The 20642-nt window shown below is 44.1% G+C and overlaps 2 protein-coding genes across 5 annotated transcripts; one reads left to right on the top strand and one right to left on the bottom strand.

The window, feature by feature from the left end:
* The first annotated feature begins 1146 nt into the window (after positions 1-1146).
* On the top strand, positions 1147-1874 carry zgc:85858 (uncharacterized protein LOC405879 homolog). The gene is made up of 3 exons (XM_057855706.1): positions 1147-1369; positions 1475-1550; positions 1609-1874. Exons 1-3 carry the CDS (start codon positions 1286-1288, stop codon positions 1647-1649), a joined length of 201 nt encoding a protein of 66 aa, XP_057711689.1. The 5' UTR covers positions 1147-1285; the 3' UTR covers positions 1650-1874.
* On the bottom strand, positions 1715-19691 carry camta2 (calmodulin binding transcription activator 2). 4 transcript variants are annotated; one of them, XM_057855660.1, is made up of 25 exons: positions 19617-19691; positions 19041-19134; positions 18876-18964; positions 18729-18796; positions 18533-18668; positions 18371-18442; positions 16472-16619; positions 16276-16404; positions 14328-14511; positions 13537-14260; positions 11417-11845; positions 11221-11347; positions 11028-11162; positions 8218-8396; positions 7984-8165; positions 7833-7911; positions 7556-7757; positions 7237-7493; positions 5876-6048; positions 5596-5803; positions 5460-5531; positions 5305-5325; positions 2359-2558; positions 2218-2292; positions 1715-2156 (listed from the first exon to the last, which is right to left on the bottom strand). In XM_057855660.1, the coding sequence occupies exons 2-25, from the start codon at positions 19075-19077 to the stop codon at positions 2102-2104; spliced, it is 3981 nt and encodes a 1326-aa protein (XP_057711643.1). In that variant the 5' UTR covers positions 19078-19134; positions 19617-19691; the 3' UTR covers positions 1715-2101. The 4 variants fall into 4 exon arrangements, with proteins under 4 accessions (XP_057711643.1, XP_057711645.1, XP_057711644.1 ...); XM_057855662.1 differs by having other exon boundaries at positions 5596-5800; XM_057855661.1 differs by having other exon boundaries at positions 19523-19621.
* Between the last annotated feature and the right edge of the window lie 951 nt (positions 19692-20642).

Genomic DNA, 20642 nt, shown 5'->3' with positions numbered 1-20642 from the left:
ACAGACTTTTAATGTATTCTTTTAAACTTTGAAAGTGATTCATCTCAGTAGACTACGTAGTTTATCCACTGAATACTCGAAATGTTATTATTACTAGTGTTTTAAAGTAATAATACACTGACTCGGGAGCGACTTATTGCCACTAAACCCACTTTTGCTCGACTCTGGAGATATGAAAATTTTGCCACATGGCATTTTTTTGCCATGTGGCAAAATTGATGTATTTTGCCACGTGGCATTTTTTCTTTGCCGTGTGGCAAAATGGATTTTGCCATGTGGCATTTTTTGCTATGTGGCAAGATTTTGCCATGTGGCATTTTTTCGTCATGTGCCAAATTGATTTTGCCATGTGGCCTTTTTTGTCATGTAGCAAAATTGATTTTGCCATGTGGCATTTTATCTTTGCCATGTGGCAAGATTGATTTTGACATGTGCCATTTTTTTTGCCATGTGGAAAAATGGATTTTGCAATGTGGCATTTTTATATGATGTGGCATTTTTTTGCCATGTGGCAAGATTGAATTTGTCATTTTTTTTATTTATTTATTTTTGCCAAGAGGCATGGATTTTGCCCTATAAAGCATTTTTTGCTATGTAGCAAAATTAATTTTTTCCATGTGGCAAAATGGATTTTGACATGTGCCATTTTTTTGGTATGTGGCAAAATGGATTTTGCCATGTGCCATTTTCTACGATGTGGCATTTTTTTTGCCATGTGGCAAATTGATTTTGATGGATTTTGGTTTGTTGCATTTTTTTGGGAGGTATGTGGCATTTTTTGGGGGGTATATGTCAGTTTTGCAGGCCATGCATGACGACGTCCATGCCAATGATGGCTATGCACGTCCAAATTTTCCATTTATTTTAAAAACGTGTGGCTGTGATTTTTGACCATACACTTTACACGACAGCACATTGACATTCAACCCCCTCAAAAATGCGACAAACCAAAATCCATTTTGCCACATACCCAAAAAAAAAAAAAAAAAAATGAAATGCCACACGGCAAAATCCATTTTGCCACATGCTAAATACCACTTTTGGTTCTCGGCCCTGCTGGGACTCTGTAGGCGTCGTAATGGTGACGCCGTCCAGCAGGTGGCGACGTAGGCCTCCTCCAAGGCGTCCGCGCCGCGAACAAGCCATTTCGCGTCACGTGACGAGATGCCCACCGTCTAGCAACTGCTAACAGTTAGCGTCGGACGCGAGTAGCAGCGGTTTTTATCGGCAGCAACCCGCGTCGTCGCCGTCCCGGTTCCACTGCGGTCCGGTCCAACCCGTAACCATGTCGGCGGTGCAACGAATGAAGGTAGCGAACGAGCGGCACAGCAAAACCATCACGCAGCGGGGACACGTCCAGAAAACCTCGGTTGGTACCGACAGCTTAGCTAACCGGGCTAACGAGTTAACCCCCATATCAGTGCCACTTTACGTTGAACTCTTGAAAATGACTTCGGGACTTTTTGTCCTGTAGCGGCCGGTGAACGAGGAAAAATCTCCGGTGGGTCCGTGGTTACTGGCGCTTTTCGTCTTCGTTGTTTGTGGATCAGGTGGGTTCTAATAGACAGTTTCAAGTCCCCCACCGTTAAATTGTATTTTGCTTTGCAGCCATCTTCCAGATCATCCAGAGTATCAGACAGGGCATGTGATGACCCAAAGCTGAGCTGGTCTGAGATGTTCGGACCTTGTTGACATATTGGACACACTGTTCTCCTTTTAATTATTGTTTAGTTTGTTTTCATTGTTGATCAGATATTGTTGTTTCTGTTTTTCTTTTTTTACACAAACACACAAAGCATGTGAATGACACATCCCACGATGCTTTGCTTTGTCGATGATCAAAGCGTGTGAAATAAAGGCGATATTTTTCTCTACATGTCTCCGTCCTCAATGGCGTCATGCAAAACAAGCCAGACTGTGGCCTCCGAATCACAGTTCAGTTCATTAAGACTCACTTGCAGTCATAAATAACAGCGTTTCAAAAGTCCCGTGTATTGTACGGATGGATGCATGCGTACCGACGTGTCAATATGAAAAGAGACGGACATTAGCCTCGACGTGGGAACTGCGATCGTCGGGATGCAGGGCGGGGGGTCTGGTTTTACGTAGTCAGGCCTCGTCTCTCCAGCTCCCGGTTTTGCTTCAGCTCCTTGATCCTGCACCGACACGGGCGTCAAAACACTAGCTCGTCATTCGGGATGCGGGTTTATGTTATACCGGTGCCTGCAGCGTCTCAGGAACCTCATGATCTTGCGTGCAGCCTGGTCCTGTTTCTTGGTCAGGAAGGTCCCCCTGGCGAACGCACCGGGATTAAAATCAACACCGTAATGGTTCATTAACTTGTATGCACGTTCTCACTTGATTTTGGGGTTGTGACCAGCGCCGCCTCCCCCGCCCGGGCCCTGTTTGAGCCTCTCGTACTCCTTGTAGCTGCGGTAGTACTGCTGGATGAGCACGGCCGCGCGCCGACTCTGTTGGAAGCGCTTCTGCTCGTAGTACGAGCGAAACTTGGACTGGATCAAGATGGCTGCCTGGGTCATCTTCTTGTAGAGAGCGTACTAGATGGGACGTGATCTCCAATTAGTGAAAGGTGGTGGAAAATTTTTCACAACTAGGACTCCAACCCGGCTTAAAGTGCGTATGACACCAAAAAGCATGTGTATTTCATATTTCGCAGTGTTTGATGCTCCTGAAATAGTGCTGCAACGATTAATCGATTAACGAATTAAGATTCGAATTAAATTTTGCTGCTTCGAGTATTCGTTTAATTTAGGGCTGCAGCTATCAATTATTTTAGTAGTCGATTAATCGATGAACTAGTTTGTCGAATAATCGAGTAATCGGATAAGAAACATGAAAAATTAAAATACCTGAGCTGAGCCTCAAACGGTATATAAAAAATAAATGAGGATCTATGTACAACAAAAGAACAATTGGCTAATATACATAGCAAAGGTCCACTAGCTTAAATGCTATAAAACGTTACTTTTTTTTTTTTTTTTTTTTTTACAATGATCTTAAATGGTTCAGACACATATTCCCACAAAAAAAAACGCTAAATATACCCATAAACTAAATTACGGATTACGAATTAAAAAAAAAACAGCTCAAACAAAAACTTAAGCTTATGTTGGTTTTAACATGGAGCAGCTGGATTCTGCCATGTGAAATGAGGCAGACTAGAGGGCAGTGTATCCACTCAAATCAATAAAACAATGCAAACACTTTCAAAATAAACTATTACAATGCCACAATAATTAAATGGATACTCGAAGCAGCAAAATTTATTCGAATCTTTTTTTTCTAATCAAATACTCGAGTTAATAGATTAATCGTTGCAGCACTACTCTCAACAAATAGTTCCGACACATATTCCAACAAAAATTGGCTAAATATACCTTCAAACTAAATCACGAATGCATTAAAAAACATTAGCTCAAACAAAAACCTAGCTTACGTTGGTCTTAACCGGGAGCAGCTGGATTTGGCCATGTAAAATGAGGCGAATCGAGGGCAGTGTATTCACCCAAATCAATGAAACTAAATGCAAACACTTTCAAAAAGAAACCATTACGACGCCACTTTAATGAAACGAATACTCGAAGCAGCAAAATTTGATTCGAATCTTTTTTTTCTAATCGAATACTCGAGTTAATCGATTAATCATTGCAGCACTGGTTTAATTAAAGTGGCGTTGTAATGGTTTATTTTGAAAGTGTTTGCAATCAGTTTTAGTGATTTGGGTGGATAAACTGCTCCCTAGTCTTCCTCATTTCACATGGCTGAATCCAGCTGCTCCATGTTAAGACCAACATAAGTGTTTGTTTGCGCATTTTTTATTTTATGCATTCGTAATTGAGTTATAAGTATAGATATATTTAGCCGTTTTTTTGTGGGAATATGTGTCTGAACCATTAAGAGCATTGTAAAAAAATAAAGTTAGCATTTTATAGCATTTAAGCTAACGAACTTTTGCTATGTAATTTAGCTGATTGTTCTTTTGTTGTACATATTTGTTGTCCTTATTTTTATATTGTTTGAGGCTCACCTCAGGTATTTTAATTTTTCGTGTTCCTCATCCGATTACTCGATTATTCGAACTAGTTCACCGATTACTCGACTACTAAAATAATCAATAGCTGCAGCCCTACTCCTGAATGAAATGGACCGCTCGGATGTGTGTGGAAGCGATCGTTTTATATTAGGGCTGTCAAACGATTAAAATTTTTAATCGAGTTAATTACAGCTTAAAAGTTGATTAATCGTAATTAATCGCGATTCAAACCATTTTTAAAATATGCCATATTTTTCTGTAAATTACTGTTGGAATGGAAAGACAAGATGGATATATACATTCAACATACGGTACATAAGTACTGTATTTGTTTATATCCTGCCCGCAGCACGGGAACGAGCCCGACGAGTTGTAACTTGCTCGCCACCAGGCGGGTTGCCGATCGGTGAACAAAATCGACAACCCCGCCGCCGTGTGATATAGTCCGGGGTAGTTTTTTTGTGCTTTTTCGCTTCGAAAGGTGAGAATAAGACTTTAAAACATCACTCGGTTCGGGTAAGCATGTCGGCGAGCTGTCACGCCTCCTGGTTTGTTTACTCTCTCCGAATCCAGGGCAGGCAAGTGACAAAAAACCGGTGGCAAAAAATATAGTTTGGGAGGTGCAAAAAGTGAACAGTTTTGACCATAATTAAGTAATTTTGACATGTCGTACTGAATAAATGCATTTTTAATATATCATATTCCATGTAGCACAAGACTGTTATTTGTCATGACCATACCATGTATTTAGCAAATGGGGACAAATACTTAGATAAAAAGAATATCCTGTAAAAATATTTGAGTTGAGAGACTGAAACAGCGACATTTTGTGGCTCTCTTTGTCGCATGTTCCCCGTTCTGAATAATTCCCCCTCAGTGGGCTGAACTGCAAATCAGATGAAACCATGACCCTGACATCCTGTTGGGATGCTAGAGCCCTATAATGGTAGGCGTGGCTAAACGGCAAATTAAAAGACTACCGTAATTTCTCGTCATCTGCGATTTGCCAAATTGTTGTATGTAGTCGAATAGTCTCAAAATATGATTCTAATTCACATAATAATGCTATTTAAGCTTTTTTTTATCCTGTCGTACGCACTTTAAACCTCCACACCACAAAGCTTCCAGAGGCTTTACCGCTTAACACGTTCGCTAGTAATTTTCCAGTTGCGTTGCTAAGTGTACAAGAAGTTTCTCTCACTTTTACACATATACACTCACACTTCTACATCTACTGGTGACCATATTACCTTCAGAGCTATCCATGTTAGCTAGCCAGAAAGAGAGGTAGAGAGACAGCAGTTTTAGTGTTAGTAGAGCTGGAAAGTAAACACTAGTGCTAGCGATATAGCGATACAATTTTCGTCAGTTATGTAAAAGTACGTTAAAACTCATGCAAACACACCTGTTTATATTTGCGGTAACATCTCTGAATGACGGCCGCGGCCATGTCCTGCTGCTCCTTTAACCTGCGACCCTGCCCGACACCAAGACGGTGAGCAGGAAGCTCGACGGGAGTTGGCGTGAGCTAGAATCCCTACTTTGTATCTCCGGAAGGCGTTCTGAATGATCCTGGCGGCCTCGTAGAGCTCCCTCTGCTCGCCGTCCGTCAGAGTCAGCAGTGCGAAGTCACGCTCCATCCTCCCGTTGGCCGAGGCGTTCAGAAACTCGGCCCAGGCCGCGGACGAGGGCGGGCGCAGCCTCTGGAGGGCCAAGGCGCTGAGGGGCGACGGGGGGCAAACCCGCCTACTTAGACGGAGAACAATTTGGACATATAACCGAGACAGTTTTGAGGTAAAGCCGCAGCACGTAAGGGGCTACCTGGGAAGTGACTGCGCCTGAGCGTCAACTGCGTCCAGGTAGGTTGCCAGCCAGGTGTCGTGGAGGTCCCCCCTCTCCCGGAGCAGCGACTCGCCTACCCTGGCGAAGTCGTCGTGTTTGATTCGCTCTGGCGTTGCCTCGATGATTTGCTCCGCTAGCGTTGCCATGTCGACCTGTAGCGCGGGAGACCAATCAGTCAGAGCGCCAACTAGGGCTGCAGCTATCGAATATTTTAGTAATAGACTGAAAATTCTATCGAGTAATCGGATAAAACAAATATATTTTTAGGTGAAGAGCAATTATAAATATACATGAGAAAACAAGACATTTCATCTATTCTTGAACCATTTTCAGTCAATCAATGTCTTTATTTACGATGTATATTGTTGAAAACAGCCAACAATAGCATCTCAGATGTAACTAGAATAATAAAAAAAGACTAATTCACTGCTTTCACTCAAAAAACCTTTTGAGTGAAAGAATATTGAAAAAATATATACCTAAAAATGCCGTTACGCTTGATAACACACATCACTTAAAAGTTTTTCCCACGTGTTTCAATTGAATTTCTATTTGTGTCCAGCTATTTTTAAGTTCTAGTTAAGTTTTAAGTTCGTCTCAACTTTAAGTCCTGATAGGATTTAGAGTTTTTGCAGTGTTCAAAATAAATGTATGATACAGGCTTTATTGGAGCACATTAGGGACCAGTGGTACTTGGTGTTTTATCCAGCAATGACTACTGAGCTAAAACTGATAGTTAGCATTATTAAGTTTTTGTTTTACCCCCTAATCATTCCACAACGCTATGTTATGTTAAAACCTGTATGTAAGACACGTTAGCCACGCATCGACAGTGGTCATAATTAATAGAAACCTTGCCCTCTGCAGGGCTAACGTTACGTGAGCTAGTGACAGTAACGTTAATCTTATTTATTAGCGCTTAGCGCTCTTTATTAGCGCTCTACTGCTTTAAGATGGCGGCTGTTTTCTAACGCTGCCCAGACGCGGCCGAGTCTGTCATTCCGCATCTAGTTCAACATACATGTGATCTCTATGAGACTCATCAGACGCTACCTGCTATCAATGTAGCATCGTGCGGGCTAGTATTTAGCAACGTCGGCGTCATTTGTAGTGGCTGTCGGCTGTAAGTTTTTTTTTTTGCTTCTTCCTCTACGCACGTGACATCAGCGCGTTGTCCCGCATTAAAGGTAGTCCGAGCAAAACGTGATGCTTCGAGCTGTCAAAATAAACAATTACTCGAGGTGAATAAAATTACTCGGATCAGTTTTTAAACTCGAGTTACTCGAGTATTCGTTTCAGCTCTAGCGCCAACAGACATTGGCGTGACGCGCTGTCAGCACCTCTTCTTCTTCGTCCTCTTCCTCGTTCTCTACGTTGTCGCTGTAGCTCAGTAGCTGCTCCGCTAACGTGGAAGGCAGGCGGGGGGACGCGGGGCCCTCGCTCGGACACTCCGAGAAGGTCAAAGCCACGGGCTCCTCCGCGGGCAAAGAGGATGAGGTGGAGGACGAAGGGGACGAGGGGTATGACGGCGAGGTGTCCATGGGGGCGGCCGAACTTTGGGAGGGTGATGAAGAGAGACTGCTGGAGGAGCTCAGTCCTGTGGGAGCGTGAAGACGGTTAGAAGTTGAGCGTGGTTAAGGCGACGACGGCGCGTGTCACCTGTGTCCGGGCTGGTGGACACGGGCGAAGCCACAGAGTGCACGTACAGCTCCTCCAGCGCGTTGGCCAGACACGTGTGCCCTCGCGAGCGAGCCACGGCCAGCGGGAGGCGGCCCAGAGAGTCCGGGATGCCGAGGGCTACGCCGCTCCAGCCGTACAGCAGCTCTGCCGCCCTCCGGTGGCCCAGAGCGCATGCCCACATCTGAAAGCGAGCCGAACCCAGACAACGGAGCGGTTTTGAGCGGAAGCCGTAACCCACAGACGGGGCTTGTCGTACCAGCGGCGTGCAGGAGAAGTGGTCCACGTTGAGAGGGTCAACCTCCTGCTCCAGGTCTAAACTGTCACTGTGTATACGTCTACAAAACATGTCAATGCGTTTGTTAGCATTTATATTACAAAATGTCGGGTGTCATTTATACTCTTTGTACCTCCAAGTAATCAGCGTGTGTATCAGTTGAGTATAACCCTGCGCGGCCGCAAGATGGAGCAGCGTCATCCCGCGGTGACGCGTCGAATGTTGAAGCTGCTCCTCGCTGCCGCCGCTCCAACGGACGCCCCTCATCATCCTCTCGCACAAGCGCACGATCCTCCTCTCGAACCACTGGGGCGACTAAAAACAGCGCGGTTAGAATATGACAATGTCAGAGCGCGGGCTTCCTCACCTGGTCGCGGTCCTCGGGCGTGTGCGGAGGCGGGGGCGTGGCGACAGACCTCTGTCCGCCGTGTTGCTGCCGCCGCTGCTGTTGCTGTTGTTGCTGCGCCACGTCGCGGGCCGCCATGGCCGCCATCCTGCGCTCCATTTGCTCTAACCGTTCCAGGATGGACACCCGGAATTGATTGTCTGGAGAACCGAAATAGTACGTCAGTAAGAATGTGCATTGTGCAGATACACCTTAAAAAACCGTGCCAGCAGATTGTGTGTAGGGGAGGGTCTTCATTTTTTTTACTCAAGGTTATCAAGCCTACGGTGTATCACAAAAATGAGTATACCCCTCACATTTCTGCAGATATTTAAGTATATCTTTTCATGGGACAGCACTGACAAAATGACACTTTGACAAAATCAAAAGTAGTCTGCGCAGCTTATATAATAGAGTTCATTTATTTTCCCCTCAAAATCACTCAAAATATAGCCATGAATATCTAAACCCCTGGCAACAAAAGTGAGCACACCACTTAGAAACTACATACCTAAATGTCCAAAATGAGTACTGCTTGTCATTTTCCCTCCAAAATGTCATGTGACTTGTTAGTGTTACGAGATCCAGGTGTGCATAGGGAGCAGGTGTGTTCATATTTGTAGTGCAGCTCTCACACTCTCTCATACTGGTCACTGAAAGTGAGTACACCCCTTAGAAACTACATCCCTAAATGTCCAAATTGAGTACTGCTTGTCATTCTCCCTCCAAAATGTCATGTGACTCATTAGTGTTACTAGGTCCAGGTGTGCATAGGGAGCAGGTGTGTTCATATTTGTAGTGCAGCTCTCACACTCTCTCATACTGGTCACTGAAAGTGAGTACACCCCTTAGAAACTACATCCCTAAATGTCCAAATTGAGTACTGCTTGTCATTCTCCCTCCAAAATGTCATGTGACTCATTAGTGTTACTAGGTCCAGGTGTGCATAGGAAGCAGGTGTGTTCAAATTTGTAGTGCAGCTCTCAGACTCTCTCATACTGGTCAATGAAAGTTCCAACATGGCAGCTGTAAGATAAGCTTGTTTTTGTATGCCAGTTTGCTCTCCCATAGCTATTATACGCGCACTCCCAAGCTATTATGAAGGATACAGTTTTAGCCCATAATCATGTGCTTACATTTTTATAACCGGCAATTGCTCACATTCTGCTGATAAAAAGATACACACACATATGTTGAGTCATCACACAACGTCTCAGTACTTTTCCACCAAGCTACAGTAGTTTGAGTGCAAATGTGTGTTCAAAACAAAGATATCTTGCCCGCTCAAGAGTGTGACTGTTAATTCAATCAAGAGTGTGACTGTTCAATCAATGACGAGAATAAGGAACTTGCCCGATGGAAACTGCCACATTGGACAACAGTGTTGTAACTGTATTCTGCCCAGCAACAAGCCCTCAATAAAAGTTAGCAGTGCGGGCGAGCTCGGAGAAAGACTTCGATGACACAGCATTGGTCGCGGAACTCTGTCTCCTGGCTCTCCCAACCTGCAGGTTGAAAAACATCAACTCTCTGACTCTGTCTCACTTCATGCCCTGCCTTTTGTCAGCTTGCCTTGGGTAAATAACTAAGTTAAAGAATGAGTTTTAGACCCAACAGCAGCACATGGCAAAGAACTCTCTGAGGAATCTTAAAAACGTATTGTTGCGCGACATGAAGATGTCCAAGGCTACAAGAAGATTGCCAACACCCTGAAAGTGAGCTGCTTAGCACAGTGGCTAAGATCATCCAGCGTTTTAAAAGAGCAGGGTCCAGTCAGAACAGGCCATCCAAAGAAGCTGAGCGCACGTGCTGAGCATCACATCCAAATGCTTTCTTTGAAAGATCGTCGCAGGAGTGCTGTCGGCATTGCTGCGGTGACTGAAGAGGTGGGGGGTCAGCCTGTTAGTGCTCAGATCGTACGCCGCACTCTACATCAAATTGGTGTGCGTGGCTGTCACCCCAGGAGGAAGCCTCTTCTGAAGACGGTCCAAAAGAAAGCCCGCAAACAGTTTGCTGAAGACATGTCAACAACGCGAGATTAATTTGTTTGGTTCCGATGGTCTCGAGCACGTGTGGCGGCGACCAGATGAGGAGTAGAAAGATAAGTGTGTCATGCCTACAGTCAAGCATGGTGGTGGGAATGTCATGGTCTGGGGCTACATGACATCTGCAGATGTTGGAGAGTTACATTCCATTAGGAGAAACATGAACTCCAACATGTACTGCGAAATACTGCAGCAGAGCATGATCCCCTCCCTCTAGAAACTGGGTCGCAGGGCAGTGTTCCAGCATGACAATGACCCAAAACACACCTCCAAGATGACCACTTCTTTACTGAAGAAGCTGAGGGAAAAGGTAATGGACTGGCAAAGCATGTATCCAGACTTGAACCCAATAGAACATCTTTGGAGGATCTTCAAGCGGAAGGTAGAGGAGCTATGCACAGCTGGACCTAGTAACACTAACGAGTCACATGACATTTTGAAGGGAAAATGACAAGCAGTACTCAATTTGGACATTTAGGGATGTCATTTCTAAGGGGTGTACTCACTTTTGTTGCCAGGGGTTTAGATATTAATGGCTATATTTTGAGGGGAAAATAAATGAACTCTATTATATAAGCTGCACATGAACTACTTTTCATTGTGTCAAAGTGTCATTTTGTCAGTGTCGTCCCATGAAAGGATATATTAAATATCTGCAGAAATGCAAGGGGTGTACTCACTTTTGTGATACACTGTACATGAGAGTTGCCGTTTGCTCGGAACACCAAGTAATAAGAGAACACTGACCGTCTAATGAGAGCCAGTCGAGCTGAGAGCTAGGTAGCGAGCTAGCATTCCTGGCACGGTACTCGAACAGAACCGACGAGGAAACGGAACCCCCGGACTCCACAACCTGAAGACACACCAGACCGGCCTCGTGGGCTGTGGAGAGAAAATTCATTTAGATGTTTATTCGCGTATGAGTCTGCGTGTAACGTACCGGGACAGTAGCAGCGCAGAACACCGGGCTGGATCAGTGAAGCCGGGACGGCGCTGTGATCAAATACGCACGAGTAGCGACCCGTCTGCTCGCTCCACGGTCCTGTGATTAATACTTTCACCCCACCCTGGAGGAGATTGTGAATTATTTTCTTGGAGACAAGGAAAGTCCACAAAAAAAGGAGATCTTGCGCTACCTCAGGATACGACCACTCTGGAGAGAAGTCGGTAATAGAAGCGAGCGGAGATGAAGACGGCAAAGGGTGCGGAAAGGGGAGGAAGGACGTCGAGGGGGTAGGCTGCGGAGGCACCATGTAGCGGATACCGGCCGAGAACACGGGCGGGCCGGGGGCGATGTCGGCGGGAGCGGAGACGGGCGTGGCCGCCACGGGATTGGCCTCGACTGTGATGAGATCAGAGATGAGGTCCGGGAACTGGCTGTCAAAGGAGATTTCAAGTTCTTCTGCATCCTGCCGCGTGTCCATGGGAGGGGTGTCGGCGTCGGGACCCCGCCCGTCGCACTCCTTCACCCGTGGTGAGGACGGTGCCTGGAAGGAGGTTTCCATGGTGATGTCTTCTGGGTTGGAGGGTGCGGGCAAGTGTGATACGGTGCCTGGCGTTGAAGACTGGTGGGGTTGAAACGCACAGACATGTTGCCACAATGATGCAGATTAGGCTAATACACTGGTATGAAAAAGTATCTGAGCCTTTTGGAATTTCTCACATTTCCGCATAAAATCACCATCAGTAACCTGATTTTTGTCAAAATCACACAGATGAAAAAACAGTGTCTGCTTTAACTGAAATCACCCAAACATTTATAGGTTTTCAAATTTTAATGATGAAGGGAAAAGGTACCGTTCTCGCACACACCATATAATTGTTTGCATTAGTCTAACACATTCATTTAACTATAGGCAGACTTCACTCAGTGGCCTTGAACACAGTAAAGTGAATCACCTTATCGGCGCTCATGAGGGGGAAAAGGAAAAATGGTACCGTTTCTCGTAGGCACTGTCTAACTGTTTGCATTACTCGAACACACGTAATATAACAGATCAGGGAATAGTATCATTTCTCATATTCACTGTAGGACTGCACTACTCTAACACACCTAATGTAAAATAAATAGCACACCATGATTTAAAGAAACAGAATAGACACACAACGCCATCTTATCACAGAAGCCCAACGTGTGCGTCACGAGCAAGATTGACGCACCAACAATCAGTTCTCCTTACAAACGAACAAGGACAAAGACCAGCGCGCTTTGTCCTAAAACAAGTAGCGCCAGCCGGGATATCAAAGTTGATAGCGGGCGCTCGTGACATCAAGACCAGCGTCGGTCGCTGTGGCAACCACATCCCATCCACGCACGAACCTAAACAGCCCGAAACCGGCCAGAGAGGGATGATTCTCTCTCCACCCTGCTTCACAGTGGGGATGAGGTGTTGATGTTGGTGAGCTGTTCCATTTTTCCTCCACACATGACGTTGTGTTTTACTCACAAACAATACAACTTTGGTTTCATCAGTCCACAAAATAACTTCTGTTTAGTGTCCAAGTGCCTTTTGCGAACATTAAACGAGCAACAATGTTTTTGTTAGACAGCAGTGGCTTCCTCCGTGGAGTCCCCCCATGAACACCATTCTGGGCCATAGTTTTACATATAGTTGATGTGTGCACAGAGATATTGGACTGTGCCAGGGATTTCTGTAAGTCTTTAGCAAACACTCTAGGGTTCTTTTTACCTCTATGAGTATTCTGCACTGAACTCTTGGCATCATCTTTGGTGGATGGCCACTCCTTGAGAGAGAAGCAACTCTGATGAACATCCAGACTTTTAGAGATGGTTTTGTATCCTTTCCTAGCTTTATACAAATCAACAATCCTTGATCGCACGTCTTCAAACAGCACTTTTGACCGAGCCATGATGCACATCAGACAATGCTCCTCATCAAGACATTTCTTACCAGGTGTGTGTTTTATAGTGGTAAGAGCAGCTTTAAAACACTCATCAGTGATTGGGCACACACTCAATTGCTCTTGAAGTCTCTTTAGGCACAGGCTTCACTTACTTATTTCCCCTCCTTCTGTAATTGTTTGCATGCTATCCTTAATAAAAATATGAAAATCTATAAAATGTTTGTGTGGTTTTAGTTTAAGCAGACACTGTTTTTTCATCTGTGTGATTTTGACAAAGATCACATCACATTTGATGGTGATTTTATGCAGAAATGTGAGAAATTCCAATAGGTTCAGATACTTTTTTATACCACTGTAAGTGGAGACACAACTCAAAATTTATTGCACGCACCTGTAGCAGCTTTGCAGGTGATGATAAGCTGCCGGCGTCACCCCCCTGGTCCTTCTCCTCACCGTCAACTCCCAGCGCCTCCGCCGGCCCCTCTACACCCCCCAGCTCCAAACAGAGCGGCAGGAGGGGCGGTGCCACCGAGGCAGTGGGCGACAGCAAAAAGGAGGGCGGAAGAGAGGTAGAATCCTTCCTGTCCGCCTCGCAGGAGGACGAAGAGAGCGACGAGGGAGGCGAAATGGACGAGGGCGGCGTGGACGTGGGGGAGAGCGCCAGAGAGGAGGGTGACAGCGGGGAAGAGGAGGAGCAGGCGATGGGAGGAAGTGGCCCGCCGTACGTCTGGCCCCGCTTGGGGGAGTTCAGGAAGGAGTCGGGGTCGAAAGCGGGCGGGAGGGTCGGCGGGGGGAGAGAAGGAGAGGGAAAAGATAACGGAGGGGAGGCGGAAGAGGAGGGAGTGAGGAGCAGGCCTCCTATTACAGGGGAAGGGAGGAGGGTGAGAGAAAGGGTGTGGTGCACGGGTGCAGGAAGGGAGGGAGGCGTTGGGGAGGGCGGGCAGGGTGAGGGGGGCTTGCCGAGGGATGGCGAAAGGAGCAATTGGCCGGAGCGGGCAAGCGACAGGCTGTCCGTGGGCGGCTCATCCCCGCCGGAGATGGCGGCGGTGGTCGCCATGACGATGACGGCGTTGTGCGGTAGCGCAACGGTGGTCAGCGGGGTGGTCGTAGATGACCTGCACAGAGTCGAGGTGGTTGTTGAGAATTCTCTCATTTCCATTATTTTACTTAGCGCCCACTTACGTGGAGGTGGGGCCCGGAGAAGAGGCGGGGCTACCCTGAGCCTGGAGCTGGGGCAATTTGGCATCTCCTCCGCCGCCCCCTACCTCCCCCGTCTCTGAGGATAGCGGCGAGGACGACGTAGGGGGTAGCTTGGGGGAGATGATCCGATGCTTGGTGCTGTTGCAGCTGTGGGGAATGTTCCCTCCTGACACACAAACACAACATTAATGAAGGGGGAGTTTACTCTATAAACCAGGAGTCCCCAAACTACGGCCCGCGGGCCTGATACGGCCCGCCTCCACATTTGGTCCGGCCCCCTGAACATTTTTTTTTTTTATTCTTGTGTTGTATTAATTTTCTGGCTTTTTCTGTGAAGAACCCAGAGAGGGTTATTTGTATTTGATTATTAATTATTTGATTAATAGTGTTATAATTAGGTTAATCAAGTTAATTACAGCTTAAAAATTAATTAATCGTAATTAATCGCGATTAATCGTAATTCAAACCATCTACAAAATATGCCATATTTTTCTGTCAATTATTGTTGGAATGGAAAGACACAAGATGGATATATACTTTCAACATACGGTACATAAGGACTGTATTTGTTTATTATTAACATTAACATTATTAACATTCTGTTAAAGCAATACATGGATAGAAAGACTTGTATTCCTTAAAAGATAAATGTTAGTACAAGTTATAGAAATTTTATATCAAAACCCCTCAATGTTTTCGTTTTGATAAAATTTGTTAAATTTTCAATCAAAAAATAAACTAGTACCCCGCCATTGTTGATGTCAATAATTACTTACACAAGGCTCATGGGTGCTGAAGCCTATAAAATCAGTCGCACCCAAGCGCCAACAGAGGGCGGCAAAACTCCACAAAACACAACATGTGGGCATTTCACTGTACTGTCATTTAAATCTGTCTGAGCGGGGCATGTGCGTTAATTGCGTCAAATATTTTAACGGGATTAATTTTAAAAATTAATTACCGCCCGTTAACGCGATACTTTTGACAGCCCTAGTTATAATATAATTATAATAATATATTATATTATATTATATTTAGGGCTGTCAAACGATTAAAATTTTTAATCGAGTTGATCACAGCTTAAAAATTAATTAATCGTAATTAATCGCAATTCAAACCATCTATTAAATATGCCATATTTTTCTGTAAATTATTGTTGGAATGGAAAAATAAGACACATGACGGATATATAAATTCACCATACTGTACATAAGTACTGTATTTGTTTATTATAAAATAGATCAACAAGATAGCATTAACATTAACATTCTGTTAAAGCGATCCATGGATAGAAAGACTTAGTTCTTAAAAGATAAATGTTAGTACAAGTTATTGAAATGTTATATTAAAATCCCTCTTAATTTTTTCGTTTTAATAAAATTTGTACAATTTTCAGACAAAAAATAAACTACTAGCTCGCCATTGTTGATGTCAATAATTACACAATGCTCATGGTGCTGAAACCCATAAAATCAGTCGCACCCAAGCGCCAGCAGAGGGCGACAAGACACCAAAAAACACAAGTAACAAATGGACATGACACTGTGCTGTCATTTTAATCTGTTTGAACGGGGCATGTGCGTTAAATGCGTCAAATATTTTAACATTATTAATTTAAAAAAATAATTACCACCCGTTAACGCGATAATTTTGACAGCCCTAGTTATATTATATTTTATCATATTATATTATATATATTTTTTAATTATTATTTTTATTTTATTTACTTTTGAAGAATCCAGCAAAGGTTATTTGATTGTGGCTTTCTGAAAAACAATACATTTTTACATTTAGGCACTCCTGCAATCGTCACACTTTTTTTTTTTTGTTAAAAGCTGACCCCGGCCCCTCATCAGAGAAGGGAAAAGTTATGTGGCCCTCACAGGAAAAAGTTTGGGGACCCCTGCCATAAACATTCCCGACCACTCACCCTGGCTGCCGTTACAGAGGCAGGCGTGGGTGCGCGGCTGCGGTTTGGGTCTCTGACGCTCCAGGATGAGCTGCACCAACTCCTCGATGCTGAAATCGCCGCTGCCGCCGGAACACTTGATGCTATGAACTGACACGGACGCGCAGAAACGCTCCATTGACACACAGAGGTATAAACACGAGCTAGCGCTACTTACACATGGGCTTGAGTTGACCGAGCAAGTCGTCGCGGCTCCATTTCACACTGTCGTGGCGACCTGTCACGGCGCACAGCAGCGGACTGCATTTCCCAGAATCCTCCAGCGAGGGCACGTTCAGGTAATGTACCAGCACGATGTCTGGGTTCTGTAAAAATTAATGTCAACATAGTGAAGAAGTTACAATGATTTCTAGGATTAAGCATAGACTTCATAACCTATTGACATGACAAGGGAAACGGGGCCGATTCGCAGGTGGCCTATTTTTAAAAACTTCAAATATTTTCAAAACCAAAGCTGCTATCGACCTAAAACCAAAACAGGCCCCTACCTTAGCCATATATGAGTCTCCATGAGCGATGGCATCAAAAAATTCAAAGTCGTTCCCTTATAAAATCCCAATTAATTATTTTTTATATAAGTATAACACAACTTAAAATGGCTATAAAAGTCTCAGATTTTACACTAGCTGCACAAATATCACCAGATGCAGAGATAATTGCCTAAATTTTCAGGATCAATAGCAATATTTCATATAAGTTTTTGACCAAAATAGCAACTTTTTTTTTTACTGCAAGTTTTCAACAGCTAATAAATCACTCAATTTAACATTAGAAACTTAATACTTGAGGAATTCATGCAGAATCAATTATGAATAATATGTAATTAGATGATTAATAAATTCTACATACAATCGCAACTTATTTTAGAATAGAATAGCCCTTTTTTATCATTATACACTATATACTGTTAGCAAATGATGCTAGCGGCCGCCTGGCGTAACAAGCTTTTCCGTCAAAAATTCTCGTGAATAGATGCTCAAATCCCTGAATTCTTTATAGATATGGACGTAAAACAGTCTCTATTTTTGGATAAAAGTACAAAAAAATGTGCAGTTAGCGTTTATTTTACGTAAATATGTCAAAGAACAATGCTAGTGTTAGCGAATGTAGCAAGCGGCCGCCTGATATAAACTGAGCTTTTCTGGTGAAAATTCTTGTCAATAAATGCTTAAATCCCTGAATTCTTCATAGATATTGAAGTAAAACAGTCTCGATTCTTGGTTAAAGCAAAGAAACCGTACAGTTAGCGTTTATTTTACGTCTATTGACGAAGTACCATGCTAATATATTGGCGAATGAGGCTAGCGGCCGCCTGACGTAACAGGGGCTTTTCTGGTGAAAATTCTTGTGAATAAATGCTTAAATCCCTGAATTCTTCATAGATACGGACGTAAAACAATCTCGATTCTTGGTTAAAAGCAAAAAAAACCTGTGCAGTTAGCGTTTATTTTCCGTAAATATGTCAAAGTACAATGCTAGTCTGTTAGCGAATGTAGCAAGCGGCAGCCTGATATAAACAGAGCTTTTCTGGTGAAAATTCTTGTGAATAATTGCTTAAATCCCTGAATTCTTTATAGATATGGACGTAAAACAGTCTCGAGGAATAACCAATAATCGAGACTATTGGTTAAAAGCAAAGAAACTGTGCAGTTAGCGTTTATTTTACGTATATTAAAGAAGTACATACAATGCTACTATGTTAGCGAATGAGGCTAGCGGCCGCCTGGGGTAACTGGTTGGTCAAAAGTAGTAAAAGTTCCTTTCCATTCTAATTTGGAAATAAATTCTTTAAAACTCAAACAATGTGACTTTCTGTTTTTTTTCCACATTCTGTCTCTCATGGTTGAGGTTTACCCATGTTGACAATTACAGGCCTCTCTAATATTTTCAAGTGGGATAACTTGCACAATTAGTGCTTGACTAAATACTTATTTGCCCCACTGTAAATGAAGCCCGGCCCCCTCTGATAAGGCGTCGCGCAAAGAATGACAAAGTGACACGTCAATAGTGATGAATTCTATGGATTAAGGTAAAGTACGGGGCGGTGAGGGCTCACCTGCAGCAGCCAGTAGCACCGCCGGTGGAATGTTGGCACAATGGCGGAATGGACGTAGTTACCGTAGAGACACTGCAACCACAGACATCCCATCCATTTGAACTGGGAGGGTTCAGATGAATCTAGTGACAAACGTATCGACAGGTGGGTGCCAAAGCTCACCTCCATGCCCTGCACCTTCAACTTCATGTGGTCCTCTCGGGTGTCCTTCCCGTCCTTGCGTTTTTTCCAGCAGTAGCCATCTTTCCTGTACTTGACCTTCTTCCTGTTGTAGAGGATGATGCTGCCGTTCTTTGGCCTGAAACAGTCCAAGGTCAGGAGAATCCGCCTTTGGAGACGTCGGTGTATTTTTCCCTACCTGGTTTTCAGGGTGCAGGACAGCCACTCGTCGTGCTTGTCGAAGCTTACAAGATAAGACGCGATTTCCTGCCAACGCGCAAATAAATTGTTGACAAGTTGTGCACACGTATCAAATGTCTGTCTTTTGAAAAACAGGCAGACTAACCTCATTAGTGTTCCATTTTAGACGCTCGTTGGGCAGGCAGGACGAGCGAGGGAGGCAGTCCAGCAGCTTGTTCCGCTGTCCTTGTCTCTCTGAGATACACATACACCATCGAAAGCTTGATGCTTCCACGTACATGGTTGTCATAGCAACAGCGCTGCCACTTACCAGTGTGACCTGTGGAAACCATGTCCTTGTTGCTCATGGCGATGAGTCCACGCAGGGTGGTCTCACACGACGCACGGCCACCTATACTGACCCACTAGACACACACATGCGGGCTAAGGACAAGACACTGTTCCTTGTTACCTAGCAACCGCTATAAAAGAGCGCTCCTATTGGTGGAGGCCGAAAACAGACCGGGAACTCGCCTAGCTTCTTGCCCGGCTCCCGGTACATCTAATCCGGTTACAAGCGCTACCCATTCCCGAAGGTGAACTTTTACATTTAGTTTTTTAATTTAGTAATTATTCTGATAAATGTTATCACTTACATATTACGTTCCACTAAACCAACAGGGGTCGCTCTGTGTCATAGCGGGAATGTGTTAATAGTTATTATATTTAACTAGTGCTCCGACAGCCCAGCTGTGCTAGCCATGCTAAAGCACTGCGTTTATAAGAAACCAAAAGAGTTTAGCGGGATTTTACCTCCGAGTGCGGAGGTCCCAGCTGACATTAAAATGCTGGGGACTTGTTCTTAATTCAAGCGGCTCGAAACATACACCTCCACAAACTACTTTACCTTCCGCCTCCAGCCCGTCAGCCATTTCCTTTCCTCTGACGTCTTTGAGCTGAGACCGTAATGCCCAGTAGGAATGGTTTTACCCATAGATATCACATAGAGGACTAGATGCGCAATGCTCGATAGAAGCCAATTGGGACGGCCGTATTATTTGTCGGCCATTTTGTATCAGTGTCATTCGCTAATCATTACATGTTTATGTACAAGTGCGTAGGTTTGGTCTGAACTTTAGTAGGGACGATATAACACCAAAACCTGCATTTACACTTTTTTGCTGGGGACGGGACATTCATAATGATCAATGCAAAATAAATTTATACTAACTTTTATGTGTATTGGTTCAGCCTACACTGTTCAATTCAAACTAGGGTTGTTCCGATCGTGTTTTCTTGCTCCCGATCCGATCCCGATCGTTTTAGTTTGAGTATCTGCCGATCCCGATATTTCCCGATCCGATTGCTTTTTTTTCTCTCCCGATTCAATTCCAATCATTCCCGATAATTTTTCCCGATCATATACATTTTGGCAATGCATTAAGAAAAAAATGAATAAAACTCGGACGAATATATATATCCAACATACAGTACATAAGTACTGTATTTGTTTATTATGACACTAAATCCTCAAGATGGCATTTACATTATTAACATTCTTTCTGTGAGAGGGATCCACGGATAGAAAGACTTGTAATTCTTAAAGGATAAATGTGACTTTGTATATTGTGACTAAATATTGCCAACTAGTGTATTTGTTGAGCTTTCAGTAAATGATACTGTAGCCATTTAACTGTTCTGCCCAAATGCATGATGGGAAGTGCGACCATGACTGTGCGTAGGGGCACCAATTGATATATGTTCTCTGCGTTGGGAAGTAACATAGGGTGTTAAGGAAAAGATCAACCACTACCATTCTTCCCCACTTTGCCTCCCACGATATTTCTAATTGTGGAGAGAGGGATTTTAAGGCTTTAGCCACTTATAAAAAGGCTCCAAAGACTGCTTAAATTCACTCTACTCATTTTACGTT

The sequence above is a fragment of the Corythoichthys intestinalis genome, chromosome 13 (assembly GCF_030265065.1).
Source record: "Corythoichthys intestinalis isolate RoL2023-P3 chromosome 13, ASM3026506v1, whole genome shotgun sequence".
In the NCBI taxonomy this organism is placed as follows: domain Eukaryota; kingdom Metazoa; phylum Chordata; class Actinopteri; order Syngnathiformes; family Syngnathidae; genus Corythoichthys; species Corythoichthys intestinalis.
The sequence above is the reverse complement of the archived record's forward strand: the minus strand, read 5'-3'. Positions and strand labels throughout refer to the sequence as shown.